This window comes from Candida jiufengensis, assembly GCF_024610255.1.
Source record: "Candida jiufengensis strain CBS 10846 chromosome Unknown scaffold5, whole genome shotgun sequence".
Lineage (NCBI taxonomy): Eukaryota > Fungi > Ascomycota > Pichiomycetes > Serinales > Debaryomycetaceae > Lodderomyces > Lodderomyces jiufengensis.
The window spans coordinates 116,528-136,388 of NW_026261558.1; the positions used below are offsets into that span (position 1 = coordinate 116,528).

The 19,861-nt window shown below is 26.4% G+C and overlaps 7 protein-coding genes across 7 annotated transcripts; 4 read left to right on the top strand and 3 right to left on the bottom strand. All coding sequences in view use genetic code 12, as the record gives it.

Annotated features, from left to right (window-relative positions):
• Window positions 1-6: 6 nt before the first annotated feature.
• On the bottom strand, window positions 7-987 carry KGF54_001493 (uncharacterized protein; the record flags this gene model as incomplete). The annotated part of the gene is made up of 1 exon (XM_051761868.1): window positions 7-987. One exon carries the CDS (start codon window positions 985-987, stop codon window positions 7-9), a length of 981 nt encoding a protein of 326 aa, XP_051621031.1.
• A 105-nt stretch (window positions 988-1,092) lies between these two features.
• On the top strand, window positions 1,093-1,890 carry KGF54_001494 (1-(5-phosphoribosyl)-5- ((5-phosphoribosylamino)methylideneamino)imidazole-4-carboxamide isomerase; the record flags this gene model as incomplete). Its single annotated transcript, XM_051761869.1, has 1 exon — window positions 1,093-1,890. One exon carries the CDS (start codon window positions 1,093-1,095, stop codon window positions 1,888-1,890), a length of 798 nt encoding a protein of 265 aa, XP_051621032.1.
• A 46-nt stretch (window positions 1,891-1,936) lies between these two features.
• KGF54_001495 (DNA-directed RNA polymerase II core subunit) lies at window positions 1,937-2,881 on the bottom strand (the record flags this gene model as incomplete). The annotated part of the gene is made up of 1 exon (XM_051761870.1): window positions 1,937-2,881. One exon carries the CDS (start codon window positions 2,879-2,881, stop codon window positions 1,937-1,939), a length of 945 nt encoding a protein of 314 aa, XP_051621033.1.
• A 218-nt stretch (window positions 2,882-3,099) lies between these two features.
• KGF54_001496 (uncharacterized protein) lies at window positions 3,100-3,525 on the top strand (the record flags this gene model as incomplete). The annotated part of the gene is made up of 1 exon (XM_051761871.1): window positions 3,100-3,525. One exon carries the CDS (start codon window positions 3,100-3,102, stop codon window positions 3,523-3,525), a length of 426 nt encoding a protein of 141 aa, XP_051621034.1.
• Window positions 3,526-3,954: 429 nt separating this feature from the next.
• KGF54_001497 (uncharacterized protein) lies at window positions 3,955-6,642 on the top strand (the record flags this gene model as incomplete). Its single annotated transcript, XM_051761872.1, has 1 exon — window positions 3,955-6,642. One exon carries the CDS (start codon window positions 3,955-3,957, stop codon window positions 6,640-6,642), a length of 2,688 nt encoding a protein of 895 aa, XP_051621035.1.
• A 96-nt stretch (window positions 6,643-6,738) lies between these two features.
• GYP2 (Gyp2p) lies at window positions 6,739-9,516 on the bottom strand (the record flags this gene model as incomplete). The annotated part of the gene is made up of 1 exon (XM_051761873.1): window positions 6,739-9,516. The coding sequence occupies one exon, from the start codon at window positions 9,514-9,516 to the stop codon at window positions 6,739-6,741; it is 2,778 nt and encodes a 925-aa protein (XP_051621036.1).
• Window positions 9,517-11,059: 1,543 nt separating this feature from the next.
• KGF54_001499 (uncharacterized protein) lies at window positions 11,060-19,009 on the top strand (the record flags this gene model as incomplete). Its single annotated transcript, XM_051761874.1, has 1 exon — window positions 11,060-19,009. One exon carries the CDS (start codon window positions 11,060-11,062, stop codon window positions 19,007-19,009), a length of 7,950 nt encoding a protein of 2,649 aa, XP_051621037.1.
• Between the last annotated feature and the right edge of the window lie 852 nt (window positions 19,010-19,861).

The following is a 19,861-nucleotide window of genomic DNA, read 5'->3' on the forward strand; positions in this document are numbered from 1 at the left end:
AAAGTGCTATCTTTTTCTTTTTTTGAATTTTGATTTTCCTTGATTATTTATTTTATCTATCTCCGATTGTGATATTACTAATCCATTTCTTGTAGATTTCCCAATTCCATTAATTTTCAAACCTCTATCTCTTTTAACAACTTTATTCTTTTTTAAACCATTACCTAATCTATCTGAAGATGATGTTGAACCTTTTCCAGCATTTAAATCTCTAACTTCTCCCTTTTTCAATTTTGATAAAACAATACCTGCATCTCTTGCATCTTTTTCATATTTTGCAATACGTGAATCTCTTTTGGTTATCATATTTTGTCTCATTTTCATTGGCATTGATTCTAATTTCTTATTTTTAACTCTGTTTGTACCTGATAATTCTTCTATTCTTGAACTTAATATTCGTTTTCTACTCTTACCTGTGGGATCATCATAATTTATAGTTTTCAAAGTTAAATCAACTCCACTGTATTGGTTATTGTTTGCTAAAATGTGAGATTCTTTTAATAATCTTTGTAATTTTAAATCATTTTCTAAATTTTCTGAATCTTCTTTTTGGGATTTTTGTAATTGTTTTGCAGTTTGCTTTGAAACTAAATCATTGTGTTTGTTGATCTCGGAGATTGTTGCTGCTCGTCCTGATTTTAGTAGTTTTTTATCATCTTTTGTATTTATTATTGGTGTTTGATCTGTTGATGAGTTTAATTTAATAATTTTGGGTTTCTGTATGTGTTCCATAAGGTCTTCTTCGTCTTCAAAGTCATCTATCTCGGAGTCACTTGTGAAGTCCAGTTCTTGTGAATTTTCAGATAAGTCCATCTCATCTGATTTCTCCAGATTTTCAGAATCAAATCCATTAAATTCTTCTTCTTCTTCTTCTTCCTGTGTGGTTTTATCTTCATATCCCAAATCTTCTATTGATCCAAATTGTGCTTCAAAATTCTTTCGCTGTATCTCTAAAGCTCTTTTATATTCTTCATCTTCGTTACTCATTTCTTGGTGATGTTTTAGTGTTTGAAAAAAGTGGTTTCAGATATCTCAAACATATTTTTCTCTCTTAAATATTTCAATTCACCAGTTAAACTTACCATACAAATAATGACCAAATTTAGAGGTTGTATAGATATACATTCAGGTCAAGTGAAACAAATAGTAGGTGGAACACTAACATCGAACGAACAAGATTCCAGCACTAAAGAAAATTTCGTATCAACAAAACCATCATCATACTATGCACAATTATATAAAGATCATAATCTAAAAGGTTGTCATGTCATTAAACTAGGGTCCAGTCAAGCCAATGATGAAGCTGCGGAATTGGCATGCAAAACATGGCCAAATGGATTACAAGTTGGTGGAGGGATCAATTTAGATAATGCACAAGATTGGTTAAATAAAGGAGCTTCACAAATTATTATAACGAGTTGGTTATTTAGCGACAACAATGGTACAATGGAGTTGGATTTTAATAAACTTGCTCAAATAAGTAAGAGGGTGGGGAAAGATAAGTTGATTGTTGATCTAAGTTGTAGAACAGTTGGTGAAAATGAATGGTATGTTGCAATGAATAAATGGCAAACTACTACAGGAAATAAATTAAGTAAAGAATTTTTGGAGAAAGTTAGTCAATATTGTGATGAATTGCTAATACATGCAGCTGACGTTGAGGGATTATGTAAAGGAATAGATGAAAAATTAGTGGAAAAATTAGGTAAATGGTGTCCTGAAAATTGTAGTATAGTTTACGCTGGTGGTGCAAAATCAATAGACGATTTACAACTAGTCAATGAATTGAGTGATGGTAAAGTTGATCTTACATTTGGAAGTGCATTAGATATATTTGGTGGTAAATTAGTTAAATTTGATGATTTAATTAAATGGAATCTAAATAATTAGTAGTTTTGTTTATTTAATATAATACATGTACCTATATAATTTCGTTTTAATTCCAAGCAGTTCCTCCATAATTACCAGTATCTCCATAACTATTTGATCCGAATTGAGTACCATAAGGAGTAGTAGCACCAGGAGTTTCACCACCTCCATAATCTGTTCTTCCATAAGTTGTAAATCCACCAGCTGCTGCATCATTACTTTCAACATTTTCTTTTCTTAATTCAATAGAAATAGCAGCTAATTTATGTTGTAATGCTATTATCCCTTGAGTGACAACATCTTTTGGTGGTAAATTCCCCACCGTTTCAACATTAAAATAATATGTTGATGGTTTAGCTTTATAATCAAATTTAGCTTCTGGATCTGGTGGATCTTCCCATGTACAATTTTCAGATTTGGGCCATTCTTCATTAGCATCAACTTCATACCAATAATCTGTATGTTTTAATTTATTCCATGGATCATATTCAAATCCAACAGCTGAACAAGGTGACCACTTGGCATGTTCTTTAGCTATTCCCTTTTTAGCAATACAAGTGATATTTAATTCTTGATGTTTTCTTAATTTACATATAATTGGACCTCTCCCCAAAGGATCTCTTATAACTGGATCTCCCAATTTAGACCCATTATGAAATTTAGCTAAATCTGATGCATAAACATTCATTGTTGAATCAGTATCACATTTAGCTGTAAGATTTAATTTTACTGAACATTTTGGACAATAATTATCACAAGTACAATCTCTTGAATATGATAAATTTTCAATACCTTCACTAACTAAAGGTATTAGTCCCAATCTATGTGATAAAAATTCATCTGCTAATACTGATGTATTTACATCTATTTCAACTAAATCTATTGATAAGGTGGGAACTTCTGCTAACATTGTTCTTCTTATTGAATTTGCCATTGCTAAATCTACATCATTTAGTACGAAATCTACTCGATCTTTTTCTGTATCTCGTATAGTTATTGATGGGCCACTCATTTTGTATTATGAATATGATGGGATTGGGTATTAAGTGGTTGATGATGTATGATATTGATTTGTAATTGATGTTTGAATAATATTGAAAAATTATTTTTGTTTGTGTTTTTATTTTTTTATTTCTGGTGATGTTTTTATTTTAAGACAACTAGAATTACAAATTTGACTTATCAACTGAAAAATACAAAAGATCTCAGGTACCAGATCCAATTACAATCATGTCATATACAATACCAGATTTAAGATTTGAACAAGGGTTCATGAGACAATTAAATAATTATGCAGGTAATAAAAAGGAAGAACAAAAACCATCATTATTTAATAAACGAAATTATGATCCAATTCCACAAATAACAGATGCTGAATTAAAAAAATTAAATCAACAATTAGATGAAGATGAAGAAGAATATTTAGAAAAACCAGAACCTTTATTTCCCATTACACCAAATATTGTAATATATGCTTTAATAAAAGATCAAATTATAATGCCATTATTACAAGGGTTTTTCTGGACTGGTTTTCTCATATCTATACGACCATTCTTGGGGTTGATTGTTAAACAAGGTCAAATTGCTGGTCATTGGCTTTCAAGTTTAATTGGATTAAATAGATTAACACAACCAAAAACTAGATATTCATTGTGATTGAATATAATTATGTATATATTAAAGAGATAAATTTAACGACTTGATGACCTAAAAAATATAATACTTTACTCTGTCTAACATTTGATACAAAATCTATATTTGGATCTTCTAATCGAATAAGCTTAAACTAGCGATTGTATAAGTATCATATGATAAAACTATTAAACTAATACACTATGAATATATAATAGTACTTTAAGTAGTAGTGTAATTATCATCAAAAATGTTAAAGTAGCAGCAATGTAAATTTTGAAATTTAAATCGCAACAATTCAATATTGAATTTGTTCTATTTATATATTTTATTTTAATTCAGAATAAAATTAAAAATTATAACCTTTTACCTTTAAATATACAGTTAAATTGAATTAAAATTATTATATTTCACCAGAATATATCAATTGAGTCAAAATAATTCCTCAAGTAAATGTTTACAAGAAGAAGAACAACTAATCAACCGCAGCAAAATGTATATAAGGGGGTAGGAATTAATAATAATACCAATCCAGGAGCATTAGCTGCTGCAAAAACAATTGGAAATGCGATGAAACAAAAGAATACTAGCAATAATACAGCAAATGTAAATATACCAAGATCACAATCATTTCAACAACCATCAACGAATATAAACTCAAATGGAAGTCTTTTAAAACGAGGTTCAAGGTCTAGTTTCCAACAACCACAACAGCAACAACAACAACAATCTCGTAGATTTTCAAATGGTTCTTTTTCATCGTCAACTTCAAATAATTCACCAATGACAAATGATTCATATAATAGACCAATAGTATATGATATAGATGATAGTTTTAATGATTCATATTTAGATGAAATTACTGAAGAATCAACTCAAGTTTATTTAAATAATAAAAAAAATTTACAAGATTTAAAATTACCACTGCATCAAACTGAAATTCAAAAACCAGTTAAAATGATTAAAAAATATATTCCAAGTCCAACTGGTATTAAAGTGATTGAAGTTCCAGAATCAAGTTTTGAAAAAGAAATAGCAAGACATAATTCAATGAGATCAAATTCATTAATGTCAAGATCAAATTCAATGAGAAATGTTTCACAAAAAAAATCAACTTCAAGATCTTCATCATTAACTAATAAACAACAAAAACCAATTCAACAGAAAAGAGCAGTAAGTTCACCATTAAAAATGCAATCAATGAATGAAAATGTTGATTTAGAAGAAAAATTAGGTAAAACTCAAGAAAAACAAGCACAAGAAGCTAAATTAAAAGCTTTAGAACAAGAAATTGAACGTGAAAAACAATTAGCAAAAGATTTGGAATTGAAAAGATTAGAATATGAAAGATTGAAAAAGGAAAGACTTGAAAATGAAAAGAGAATGCAAGAATTACAATTGAAAGAAGCTCAAAATTATATAGAGCAAGATTCAATCTATGAAGAAGATGAAGATGAGGAAGATGAACCAATTAACAAGCCAAATGGTGCAGTTAATGAATTGGATAAAATAAAAGAAGAAGAAGTAGGCAAGGATTATAAACATGAAGAAGAAGTTGGAGATGATACATTAGAAGATTATACTGAAAGTTCTGTTAGAATATCAGTACCAGTTAAAGCCGAAACTATTGAAAGACCACAATTAGCAAAATTAAATTCAGAATACACAAATAGTGAAGCTACTGAATCAAATTTGGATTTGACTGATTTTAAAAGTTTGGATCCACGTGGTTCAACTACCGAATTAGGTGTAATTAATCAATATAGTGAATTAAAAGGTTCAGATTTAGAAGAAGAAGATGATGATGATGAAATTGTCGACATACCAGAAGCTGTAAATGAAACTTTCGAATCACAAGTTGAACCAGAAATTCAACTACAAAAAGTAGTAGATGAATCAGAACTTGAACATAATCAAGAGTCACAAACGTTTAAAACACCACAAGAATCAAATATAACCACTAGTTCAAAAGCTGAAAGTTCAGATACTTTATTACCACCAGTAATTGCTACTGCAACAAATTCAAGTTCAAAATCATCAGTTTATTCTGGTGATTCAAATAAGAGACCAATGAAATCAGCAATGAAATCATCAACTTCATTCACTCAATTACCCCAACAACAACAACCCAATAACGCAGCCAAATCAAATGCAGCACATCAAGCTTATTTATCATTAACAACAGCAGAAAATACAAGATTAAATTCAAAATTATCAAATTCTCAATTGGCTAGTCAAAATCCAATTCCAAATCAAGTACAAGGTCAACATCAACATCAACAGCAGCAACAACAACAACATCCAGATATTTCATCGAACGATCTTTATTCAAGTGGTGCTGGAGGTGCATATCCACAATTTGCTGCATCACAATTTCAAAAACAACCAATGAAAAGATTGTCACAACAAACATTAAGAAAAGCTCCACCACCTCAACAACAACAAACACAACAACCACAACAACAAGAATATAGATTATCAATGAGACCACAACAGCAACAACAACAACAACAAGTTCAACAGCAACAACCACAACAAAGATTATCAATGAGAGCACCCCCTCAACAACAACAAAAACAACCTCAAGGAATGAGTAATAGATCATTACGTCCAAATTCTCAAGTTCAACCAATTGCTCCTCATCCAGCATTACAACCAGGTTACATTTCCCCATCAAAAATAAAAGCACAAGAATTATATTCAAAAGCTCAACAAAGACCTTATTCAAATTTTAATCCACCTGCAAGAAATCCAAATAGACCTAAATCAACAACAAAAGAACCAAGAATTACATTAAGAGATTCTCAACCACCTTCAGCTACTCAAAATAATGGTTCTACTCCAATATATCCCCAAACTCAAACTCAAGAACAACAACCTTCTGGTAGTGGTGATGGATTCAAATCTAGATTTGCTGATTCTGATGATGATTTACCTTTGAAAAAGACATTTGGTTCAAGATTTAATGATTCTGATGAAGATTTACCAAAATCCAATTCAAATAATTTTCAAAATTCTTTCAATCAACCACCACCACTGCAACAACAACAACAACAACAGCAAATATATAATTCTCAACCTCAATTAAAAGAGAAGAAGAAATTTGGGGGTAAATTAAAGAAATTATTTTCTAAAAAGTAATATTAAAAAAAAAGAAAAAAAATATTGTATATTTTATTTTAATTTAAATAATTTCGTAATTATAATAGACATAATAATAATTTAATTTTAAAAATTTTAAGTTTCAAATTCTATTAAATTTTCAGATTTTTTATTATTTGATTCAGGTAAATCATGCAATTGTTTAATTCTTTCTTGAGTTGAGCCTCTTTTTATAGGATCTTTTAAAGATTGAGCTTCAGTAGCTAATATCAAATCTTTATCTTTTTCATCAATTGTTAAAATTCCAAAATCATCATCTCTTTCATCATCTTCATCTTCTTCTTTTGGTGATGTTTTAGATTTTATAGATGATGATCCACTTGAATTTGTTAATTGTGAAGCTCTTGAATCCATTCTCATTCTTACTTTTGTTGCAACTTTTTTACCATCAGCTAATAATCCATCAAACATATCTCTTAAATTTCTTATAAATTTTAAATCATTTAATTCTCGATCTAAATGTATTGAATCTCTAAATGTGGTACTAAATAATAATTCATAAGTTTCATCTGCTAATATTACCATTCTAAATGTAGGTAAATTTAAATAAACTGGATGATTTGGATCTAATGCTACATTATGTATTATTTTTTCATCTATTGCTAAATCTTTTATTAATAATTCTTCTTCTTCTGGTTGTGCATATTCAAATGATCTATTTATAAAATTACTAGCTGCTTGTAAATATCTTTCTGCTTGTTGTGATGCAATTTTTTCTCTATCTACTTCCATGTGAGGTGGTAAATCTATTATATCTCCATTTTTGGTAGTGGTTTTATCTTGTTGTTGTTTGATTAAATTTTCCGCTACTTCATCATCTACTGCTGCTCTAGTTATATCATCTAATAAATGGCCCTCTTTCCATGGTGTTGTTATATCTAATAAATCTTCTGATATTTTTAAAATTTGTTCACGATCTATTTTACCATTATGTTTTATATCATATAATTCAAAAAAATTAGACATTGAAGTCATTAAATCTGGTTCAACTAATGTATTTAACCCCATGACTAAATCTGAAAAAGTTAATTGATTTTGTTTTTCAGAATCCCAATATTTAAATAATCTTTGTAAAAAATTACAATCTTCTTCAACCCAATCACAGATTTCTGACATAAATTTTAAAAACCCTTTGTAATCCATAGTACTTGATCCTGAATTTTTTATTTTATTTTTTTCAACCAGTGAATAAAATCTATCATATAAAATATCAAGATATTGTTGTGGTATATTTTTTGTTTTAGGTAAATGTCTAATTTCTGTTCTTTTAACAAATGTAGAAATATTTTGCATTATTGAATCTCTATGTCTATTTCTATGACTATTTATAACTTCATCAGTTATAGTTGAAAATTCTTTGAAAGAAACCAATAAAAGTTCTTGAAATTTTGTTGTATTTCTATATTTCAATTGTGGTGAATTGGGGTATGCTGATTTATCTAATGTTTGAAAATATTCTTTTATAATAGATATAAAAGTTCCATCATCTTCAGTTTTCAATAACTCTTCTCCATTTACTTTTAATATAGCTAATGCAACTTGAAATAATGTTTTTGGACCTTGCATTGTGAAAATATCCATAATCCTAAAAGCAAATACTAATGGAAGTGATGAAAAATATAATGATAAAAACCAAGGTAATGAAACAACTGATAATTGTATATCATTTTTTGTGATATGATCCCATAACATTGGCATTGTTTGTTGTACTAATGATTCAAATACTCTTTGATCTAATAATGTTCCAAACATTGTTTTTGAATAATAACCAGGAAGTATTCTTTCACATATAACATTTAAATACCAAAATGCTTGTTCTTCTGACATATATATTAATAATGCAGCTGTTATAATATTCATTGCTTGACAATATCCAACTTCTGGATTTTTCCATGAAAATGCAACCAATACATTTTTTAATTTATTTATACCTATTGAATTTTGATAAGCTGCATATTCTGGTAATGATCTATTTAAATCTTTTTCAATTTCTTCTATTGCAAATGAAGTTTTATTTTTATTTATTTCTAATAAATTTTGATATTCTCCTTGATTTTCAAATCTTAAATACATTGATCCACTACATAATTCCCAAACTTCACCTCTTAATTTATTTGGTAAACCTACTCGAATTAATTTATAAAACATATTATTTTTTATCATTGATAAATTTCTACCATTTGCAATATATTCATCAAACCATAATTTTAATTTTGTTTTATCTCTTGCTTCTTTTGAATTACCAGGGAATTTAAATTCTAATCCAAGTCCACCTTCTGGTAAAGTTTCAATTTTTTCATTTGACATATTGTTTTTTGATAAAATATATTCGGAATAACAGGTTTTTAAAAATGGATGTAATTTCTTTATATTTGGTTGATTCTTTTTCAATGAATTTGATAAACTTTGAGCAAATCTTTCATCTTCAAATTTTATACCATTGAAAAATAATTTTATTTGAATTTTACTTATTGTTGTTAAAACTAATATAAAATTAATACCACCAATAAAAGATCTAGTTTCTCTTTCAACTTTTTTAATAGTTGATAAATGTAAAGTAAAAGTACAATCTCTTGGATCAGTAAAATCTTTAAAAATTAAAAATTGTTGAGTTAAATATATTTTACCTTCAAATTTAAAATCTTCTTGATCATCATATCTTGATGAATTTAATTCCGAATTATATATTAATTGAATATTACTTTCATTAATTAATTGTTGAGTATCAGGTATTTTAAATTTTTTACAAAATTGTTGTTCTTTTGTTAATCCTTCTCCATCAATTTTTTTATCTAATATAACTTCATTAAATGTATTTATAGCTTTATCTTTTAATATTTCAAAAAAGGCCATATTTGAAGCCAATCATAAAATTTATATGATGGATAATTTGGAAAAGGTGATTAAATGAAAAATGAATGGATTACGTTGGCTGATTAATTTTGAGATAAAGTTGAGATTGAGTTGTTAAATTATTGAAATATATTGAATCAATTGGTTGATAACTGTAAAAATGCTTGGTCCTGGTTAAAATAATAGTAAATTATTAAATATATTACTTACGATTTAATACTATGAAGAATACTGTATATAAACTGAGTTATTTTTGTATTTTAACCTTGTCTTCCAATATTAATTTTAGACTGAATGTCTTTAAATTAAATGTTATGACAAAAAAGATAAAGATAAGCTTTTTATGACAAAAGAGAAAAAAGAATCTGATTTAAATTTTGTGTCGTTGAATTGGTAGCGATGAATTTTGTTTCAAATTGTTTCAAATCTATATTTATACATTTCACATGTATGAAAATGATCATAACATGTGCATACTAAAGTTATTATTTGGGTCATTTCAAAAATATTAACGTTATGGAGGGTCCAGGCTCATAATTTTAAAACTTTTGAATAGAGTTCTGTTTCCCTTGAGTCGAGCTATGATCAAAAAATCTTTCAATAATCAGTCATGCTCAAATCTAACGAAACTTCCAGCAACTTCATCTATGAAAAAAAAAGAAATCAATGTAAACTTCTTCTTATTAATGTGGAATAAGATGACAAGAATTTAATTCTAATATTTTCTATGTGATTGTAGAAATTGATATTATTTAAAATGAATTGTGTGTTTGTACAAATTAGGAACCATTTACGAAGTATTATTATAACTATGATTAAGGCCGAGAAAATAATATTTAATTTTTGACATATTTTTTAAAGAGATTCTCATCAAATCTTAGATTCCTTTTATCTAATCAATAGATATCAATTCTTTAATGTTACAATTTATCTTTTAATCTTTTAATATTAAATCAGTACTAAAGTCTGATTATATAAACATTTAAGTTCTTTAATCTACCAATAATATTTTATAGTTCTTGAAGTCATAATATTATAAATCTAAATTTAAAAGTTATTAAAAATGGAAATGTTGAAATATAATTTTTTTTCCGAACAGTTCCATTTTTATATTCTTTATTTTCTATTGCTTAATTAGAAATTATTAAAGATCTTAATATATTTAAAACAAAAAAGAAAGGATATTTTTATTGATTGATTTCTCTATTAGTTTCTTTAGATTAATTGATTGTAGCTGGCTTTAGTATTCTCTATTAATACCAATCTCTTTTGTATCTCTAATTTTACTTATGGATTGGTAATTATCTAAAAAAGATAAAAAATCTAACGGATATTTGAATTTTTGTATTTTTTATATTTGTACTTTTATTTCAAATTTCAAATTTATAAATTTATAAATTTACAACCCAAATTAAATTTACACACTTTTATTGATCTATTTTATCATTTATCAGATACAACAACCTATTCATCTATTCAATTCAATTTGAGACCAAATTCATTACAAATAATATCTCTTAATTGAGAATATAAAAAAGTAGTAATGCCAAATTTATATTTATTATTAACTTGGTTTGCAATAATATATGGAATACTATTATTTTTAATAAATCTTATACCTAATGTATCAATTAAATATATTGGATTATTATCATTAAGAGGAATAACTATTAAATTAAAAACTACTGAAATAAAAATAGAAAAAATTAACTTAATTATAAATATATTGAGAATTTTTGATAAAAATTCAAATGTTAAAGTAATCACATTAGATATTTGTGATATTGGAGTAACATGTTTAAGGGATAAATCAAAACCAAGATTTAAAAAATCAAATCCACATAGAGAACCACTTTATAAAAAATCAATAAAGGAAGAATTATTTTTTAAAGTCCCATTATTTATACATCAAATTTTAATTCGTACGAAAATTATTAATAGAATAAATTTACAACTTTTCAGATTATCATTATATCATCAAGAAACTCATGAAGATTATTGTATATCTTTGGAATTTTTAAGATTAGAAACTCATATATCAAAAGATAATAATTTAAGATTTACTGCAACTTCATTTAATGGAACTATATACGAAAATAATAATGAAGATAATAAAGTTGAATTTTTTAGAAATGTTGAATTTTTTATAAATTGTAATTTTATAAATGCTTGTCCAATAAATGTTAAAGATAAAATTACTTTATTTTTTGAAAATTTTGAAACTTCATTATCAATTGGAAGATTAAATATTCCATTAGAATATTTTGTACAAAAAAATAATAAATCAGTTAAGAAAATATTTCATGATAATAATAATAATAATAATAATGATAATAATAATAATGATAATGTTGAGGAGCCTCATAAAATTCCAAATGTTTTACAATATACAGATCTTGTTAAAGAATTAATTTCAATATATTCAACTACAAATATACGACTTGAAGATCTTACAATATCTCATGAAAATTTAAAAGTTAATTTATCAAACTTATCATGGTCTTTAGATAAAGTCGAAAAACCAAATGGTAATCATCATATGAAAATTTTGATGTATTTAACATCTTTCAAATTTTATCATATGGAATCAAAATGTTTTGAATTGCCATCAGGTACCATAACTTATCAAGTTTGTCCATTGGAAATGTTGAGAGTTTCACAAGCCTTATTGAATCACGATGAATCATCAAAAGAATTTATTAATTTTGATACCAGCATTACATTAACTAATCCAATTTTTGATATATATTATGATCAACAAGATATATTATTTCAATTTATAAGGAATCAAATGATGTCGAGAAGGGTTAAAAAAATGAGATCAGCAGCAGGTGTTCAAAAAAAGGAAGAAGCTTTAATAAAATTAAAAATTGCATCAAAATTAATAAAAACTATTTCAAGTAAAATAATTATAGTTGATACTAATTTAAATCTTCATATGCCTAAAATTGGAGAAAATAAAGAAAATGAATTTAATAGATTTGCTAAAACTAATACAATTTTAAAATTTTCTGCATCTGGTTTTATACATAGACTTTATACTAGATCTCATAATAATGGTAAACATACTATTAATTCATTAATAATATTAAAAAATATAAAAGGTGAAGAAGCAGGTAATATTATTCATTTATCTAAAATTAATATACTAGCAGCTTATGATTTGTCTAAAGGTAAATTAGGTTTGAGATTATCAAGTAAAAAAATAAAAATTAGATCAGTTAATGATATTTTTTTCTATTTGGTAAGACAATTTAGAAATCAAGAAATAATTTATTCTAACAAGAAGTTTGATGTATTAAAAGAAAAAGATCAAATAAAATTGGTGGAACCAAATCCTATTGATGAAGAGAAGGGGCATGCAGATGGTGGTGATCATTTCATTAAATTCTTTGAAATTTTACCTTCATTTATTTCATCTATAAAATTAAATATTTCATCAATACTATTAGATATAGTATGTAAAGAAGGACTACCTAGTCATAAAATATTTGATAAAGAATTAAATCAAGAAGTTGATCTTAAAGATTTTAGAAGAGGTATCTCATTAAACATTGAAGAAGTTGCAGCTGGATATAAATTATCAAAAGAACTTGTTGAAACATCGGTCAAATCTGTACAAGTTTTTACATTAAGTGAATATTCAAGTGAATATATGGATGATTTTAATAAAGTAACTGAAATGCAAGTGACTGATTCCGAATTAGATGATATGTCAAGTATAAATTCATTAGCTTCAAATCCAGTATCATCAGATGATTATAATAATGATTCAGGTAGTAAAAGAATTAAAACTGTTTTAACTATAAATGATATTTATGTCACTAATGATTCAGTAAAAGAAGATCGTGATGTAAATAAATTGACATTAACTATACCTGAAGTTGATGGTCGTATTGATATGTTTTTCCTTTGGTGTATGTTTTATGCTAAAACCATGTTGGAAAGATTTGCACCAACTGTGGCAAGAAAATGTACCAAACAAGATCTTAAAAAAATGACTGGACCTAGAAAAAAAGTGAAATTAGATATTTTGATAGATAATTTTGCAACTGTTATTAGGTTACCAAATAAAGTTGATGTCCTCTTAGAGTTTGAGTTCACTAGAATAAATAATGCACTTGTTTTAAAAAATGCAGATGTTAGGAATATAAGATTATATGTTGTACAACCAGCTACAAAATTATGGGCAAGATTATTAGTTATTAAAGAACCACAATTTAGTCTTGATTTTTCCAAAACTATACATGATGCAAGTTTTGAATTATTAGCAAAATCAGTAAGGTTTAATATTCCTTTTCAATTTATGTTTTTCACAGTTATTGATAATACATTATCTTTTGCTAAAGCTATTAAACAATTAAATCATAATTTTACTTATTTTAATTATGGAGCTGATGAATTTGAAACAATTTACCCACATGCAGTAGAAGCTTTTAAATTTCCTCACATTAATTTAAAAACTTCAGTTTTAGGTTTAGGATTGGAGAATGATCCTTTGGAAAATGAACTAGAATTAATTTATGAATTAGGAAGTATTGAACAAAAGGAAAGATTACGTAAAATGAGAGCTTTTGATATAAAAGCTAAAGAAATTTTAGCAAATGCTGAACCAGATATTGATGATAAAATTGAACTATCCGAATCTCCTGCACCAAGACCTCCACCAGTACAACAACAAGATAGTAAATGTAAGTTTAAAAGTCCTTTGAGACATGAATCAAAAACAAGTGTAATTGGTCATGAGAATGGTGGACATAAATTCAAAGACACTTTCATGAAACTTAAACGAAATCATTCAGCAAATAAACATATAGATGATAATGACACGACGGATTCAACAACACCACAACAACAAAAACGAAAACTCACAAGATCTCAAGCAGAAGAAGAAATTAAAAAAGCTAGAGATAGATTAAATGAAAATTTTTCATTATCATGGATTAGAAAATTTGATCTTCTCAAAAAAGTTAGAACACGTACATGGCGTCAAAGAGCTGAAGGAGTTTGGGGTAAAGATAAATTAACAAATACAATGAAGAATAAATTTGATATAGTTGATTATGCAAGTGGTCCTCCAATAGCAGGTGCAGTTTTTAGAGATGTTAATTTAACATTGGATAGATTTAGGGGTGGAGATGTTGATGAATTTTTATACAAGTATGCTAAACATCAACCAAAATTAAAATATTCCATTTTAATTCCGATGTATCTTAATTTAAAATCGAGAAAATTTTATATGATTTTAAGAGATTATCCATTACCTTTAGCATCTTTCCCCACAGCAAGTAATCCTCAAAATCCAACAATTAATATCACAGCCAATATAATTATTAATGAACATTTATTTTCAAGAAAAGAAGAATTAAGATATGTTTTTGTTCCATATTCATTAGCTACCACTGATCCAGAAACTGCTGAGAATTTTTATTCAGTAAATATTCCAAGAACTTTAACACCAGTAAAAGTTGCTGCTGATTTTGTATGTGATTTAGTAACGGATAGAGCATGTACTATAAGTTGGTGTAAAGCTTATCAACCAGCTTTAGGAGCTATGGGTCAAGCATTTGAAAATTTCACTAAACCTGCTATTGATGATAGTCCAATTGGATTTTGGGATAAAGTTCCATTAATTGCACATGGAAAATATCAATTTAATATTGCAAATGAATTATGTTTCTTAATGAAAAGTGGTACATCACCTACTAAATTAGTTGGAAGAGATTCAGGTTTTGCATTTTGTTGGAAAAGTAATGTATCACTTTGTATTGATGGTACTATAGATCCAAAAGATTTAATTGTTATAACCAGTGATGATTTTATATTTGCAATACCTAATTATTCAATTGAGGAGAAAAATGTATGGAGTTTATTTTATGATGGTGCTGATGTTACAACACCAGATTATGAATTAGAAGCTAAGAAATTTTTAAAAAAAGTTATAAAATTAACTACAAATGATAGAGTTAAATGGATTTTGGGATTTATGTTTGAAAGAAATAAATTAGATTCTAAAAAATTAGATGATGAAGAACCAAGAATTAGAACTTTTAAACCTCATTATGATGTTGTTATTACAAACCCTGCAAATAAGTACCATCCAGATTCTTATGAAGGTTATAGATCAGATTATGTTCATATGGCATTATCAGTTATATCAAAATCTCATGATAATGAAGCTTATAATGCAGCATATTTAACCCCGTTAACTTTCCATCATTTCTTTTATTGGTGGGATACGGTTGCTCATTATTCTCCATTACCAACAAGAAATGGTAAATTATTTGCAGAAGAAGGTAAAAAGAAAGTTAGTATTAAATTTAGTCCTCATATTTTTACTGTTAAATATTTAATGGTTTTTAATCCAGTTACTATATCTCATTTATATATTCATTCAAGTAATGAAATGCACAACAAGAAAAATAGAGTTGCATTTACAGGTTTGAAAGGTAAATTTGCCATTTGTGAAATTGATTTACATCAAAGAAAAGAGTTAATGACTTATGTTAATAAGAAATTAAATAGGAAAACAAATGTTAAACATTTAAAGATGAATCAAGCAGAAGTAAATATTGAAGAAGCTGATGTTAGAGTATTAAATGCATTATTCAATGATCAATCAGTAAGTGGTAAATTAATGACATATCTTACAGGTGATTTACAATCTTCAAATTCTTCAATAAATTCAAATAATCAAAAATTTTCTAAATGGATAGAAAGTATTGAAATTCCAGATGGTGATTATTCATGGGTCGATCCAGAAGATTTTATTGAATTAGAAGTTGAACCATTATCACCAAATCCTAAAATAAGAATTTTCCCATTTTTCCATACTCCAAATTTTAGTTATTTCAGAGAATTTACTTTGAAAAAAGATGGTCCTTTCCCATTTGGTAATGAACCTATTCATGATTGTATAATGGATTTAGAGAAACCTTCCGCTGTTCAAATTAGAATTTTGGAAAGTAGAATAGAAACTTTGAAAAAAGAAGTTGATAAATTGAAAAATGATTTATCAACCACCGTTTCTGAAAATGATAAAAATTTAAAAAAGGAAATAGATTTATTTGAAGAAAAAATCCAAGTTTTAAAAGAAGCTCGTAATAATTTTACAGAAAGTGATTTTAAATTAACTCAATCAGTTGATGAAGATGAACATTTAAATTTGAAAAAGGAAATGTCTAGATTATCTGCATATAGTAGTCATACATCACAAAGTGAATTAATAGATGCTTCAAATGTTGTAGCAGTTGCTGAATTTCATAATAGATTCATATTACATAATTTAAAATTAATATGGGATGATGATTTAAGAGAATATTTTATGAATTATTTGGAAAGAATAAGTGAACGTAAAAATCATGTTTATTATATGACTAAAACTGCAGTTGATTTAGTTCAAAGTGTTATAAATGAAAAAGGTCCAACTGATGATTCTTCAATTGATATTGATGATAAACCTTTTAAAAGTACTTTTAATAATGTACGAGAAGTTATGGAAAGTTTTAATGAACAAATGGAACAAGTTGATAATAATGATGAAGAACCAGAATTTAAATATTTGATCAAATTAATTAATCCACAAATTCAAATGACTAGTAAAAAAGTTCCAGATTCTTGTGTGTTATTAACAGCAAGAGATTTAGATATTAGAATTATTGATATAAATGTTAAAGATATGCAAAATATAATGACTGATTCTTCAGATATGATTTGTAAAATAGAATCAAGAATTGGGGTATTATTTAAAGATGAACAAATTTTTGTAATTTCAAAAGATGATATAATTTATCAAAATCTTAATTCAAAACTTGCTAAAAATGGATATATGTCAACACAAGATAATTGGCCACCATGGTTTGAATGTGAAGTATGTTATGATGGATCATGGGCTCAAGAATTTTTAGTTTCTGAAAGAAATACAGTTGCATTAATTCATAAAAATCCAAATCAATTATTTTTAAGTAATAATCATAAGGATAAAAGTAGTGGTAATGAAATTAAAGTCTACTTAGCCAAAATTGTTATTGATGCAACATCAGCTCAATATTCTTCAATTTATTATGTTATAACAGAATTATTAATATCAAATGGTAAAAAAGACTCAATTAATGAAAGATTATCCAGAATTATATCTTTAACTGATAATAAAGATTTCCAAGGATTAGATTTAAAAGTACAAGATTTACAATCAACAATAAGAGAATTTAATGATATTTTATTAAATTTTGATCAAAGAGGTGGTATATTAACTGATGATGAAAAAAAATATTTAAAAATATTAGAACTTGAAATGGAAAAAAGTAAATTAGAATTATTAATGATTTTTAAAACTGTTAAAATGAAAAATAAAAAGAAAGAAGGTAGACATTGGTATTTTAATGTTCATGAATTTATATGGCATATGTTGGATGATTTTAGAAATCCTTATTTAGATATAGCATCTTCAAATGCTTCTTATAATAGAATTGAATCAGTTGATGGTACAAATATAAATTCATTTGAAGTATCAATGATGCAAATGTTTAATTTACAAAATAATTCAAGTCATCCAATAATTTTAAGTCCTTTGAATCCTTCAATAACTCCGATTATTAAATTTTCATGGGAAATGTTAGCAAACGTTGGTGGAATACCATTAGTTAAAGATTGTAAATTATCATTACAAGGATTAATAATTGATTTAAATTATAATGTTGGTAAACAAATTCATAATTATTTATTTCCTGAAAAAGTTGAAAGTGAAGAAGATAGTGATAGTGATAGTGATGATGAAGAATCAATATTATCTGATGATAACGTATCTACATCTTCACAATCTACAAGATCTTCAAGTCCATGGAGAAAAATGACCAAAAATGGAAGTTCATTATTTAGTTCTATGAAATCCCCTAATTCATCAGTTTTAAATTTTAGAGAGAAAAAAGCACAATCAAGAGTTAATGATTCTTTCAAACGTAATCCAAATCAAGATGAATTAGATATTTTAATAAATAGATCATTAAAATATAAATCAATTATAAATTTTACAATTGATAAAATGGATTTAGAAATTACAATAACAGGAGCAAATATTTTAAATTGTGATAAATTAAAATTACAAATTCCCAAAATTCAAATAAATAATCAAATATTAAGTATTGAAGAATTTACAAACATACTAAAGAACAATGTCATAAAAATCATTTTAAAAAATTCAACTAAAATAATAAACAATAAATTAAAATTCCTGAAACGTGACCATCCTACAAAACCAATTGGTCAAATCAACAATTACACTGGGTTCAAGACATTAGAAGATTTACAAAATGAGGGAGAAAGAATAAGAGATAAAGTTGTACATTATCATCCCCATTTACAAAAACATAAATCAAGACCTCATATTTCTAAACATATATCTCATGTAAATGATGGTGATATTTATGATAATGTTGATGGTGATATCATTGATCCTTCTAAAGATAAAGTCGAAGGTGATGTTGATGCTGCTTAGTTGTGTATGATTTTGTATCATATAACTGTTTTATAATATATTATTTATTAAGTTAAAAACTGGGTATTATGTTGTTTTTTTTTATTTTCTTTTAATTTTAACATGTATATTTAAATCTTCTATATACTATGTAGACAACTATTGTGACGGGGATATTATAAATAATATGTTGTAAAAATTTTAATTTGCTTGTTGAAAGTACCTACAGAAAACGAGCGTATGGAAATTGGTCATTGGTGTTTTTATGTAGATAAGTGGTGTGGTTATATTTGTAAATCGAATTTAAGCCAGTCTAATCTCTTCCCTCAATCTAATCTGTAGATTATGTGGTCGAAATTGGATCTCCCCTAACACCATTCTTAATTACTTCTTGAGTAATCTGAAATGATATGTTTACTCCCTAAAGCCGTCTGATAAACCAATATGGCAAGAAAGTGAAATTCAAAATTCAACTTTACAAATTTTTATTTGAAAAAGAGTCTCAAATGTGACTAGAGTAAAAAACAGTGTTACCTAAGGATTTATTAGCATACTTTCTTTGAGCTGACTTGCTCATAGATTTCTCGAGTATTTTTATTTCGTCTTGATGAAGTAGTACCTACTTTTAGAAACGTTCGAAGGATAAAAAAAGTAGTTGTTTGTGTATAAGTATTCAATTAACTCAATCAGGTATCGAAATTAATTGAACTGATGGGATTGTACGGTACTTCATCTATTTTTGGGATTTAAGGGCCCTGGAAATAAAGAATTATTTTAAAAAACTATTTTTGAAATTTTCTGGAGTATTATTTTGTGCGTAAAGTTTAATTATACATTTTACTGAATAGAGAAACTTGTATAAATGTACGTATA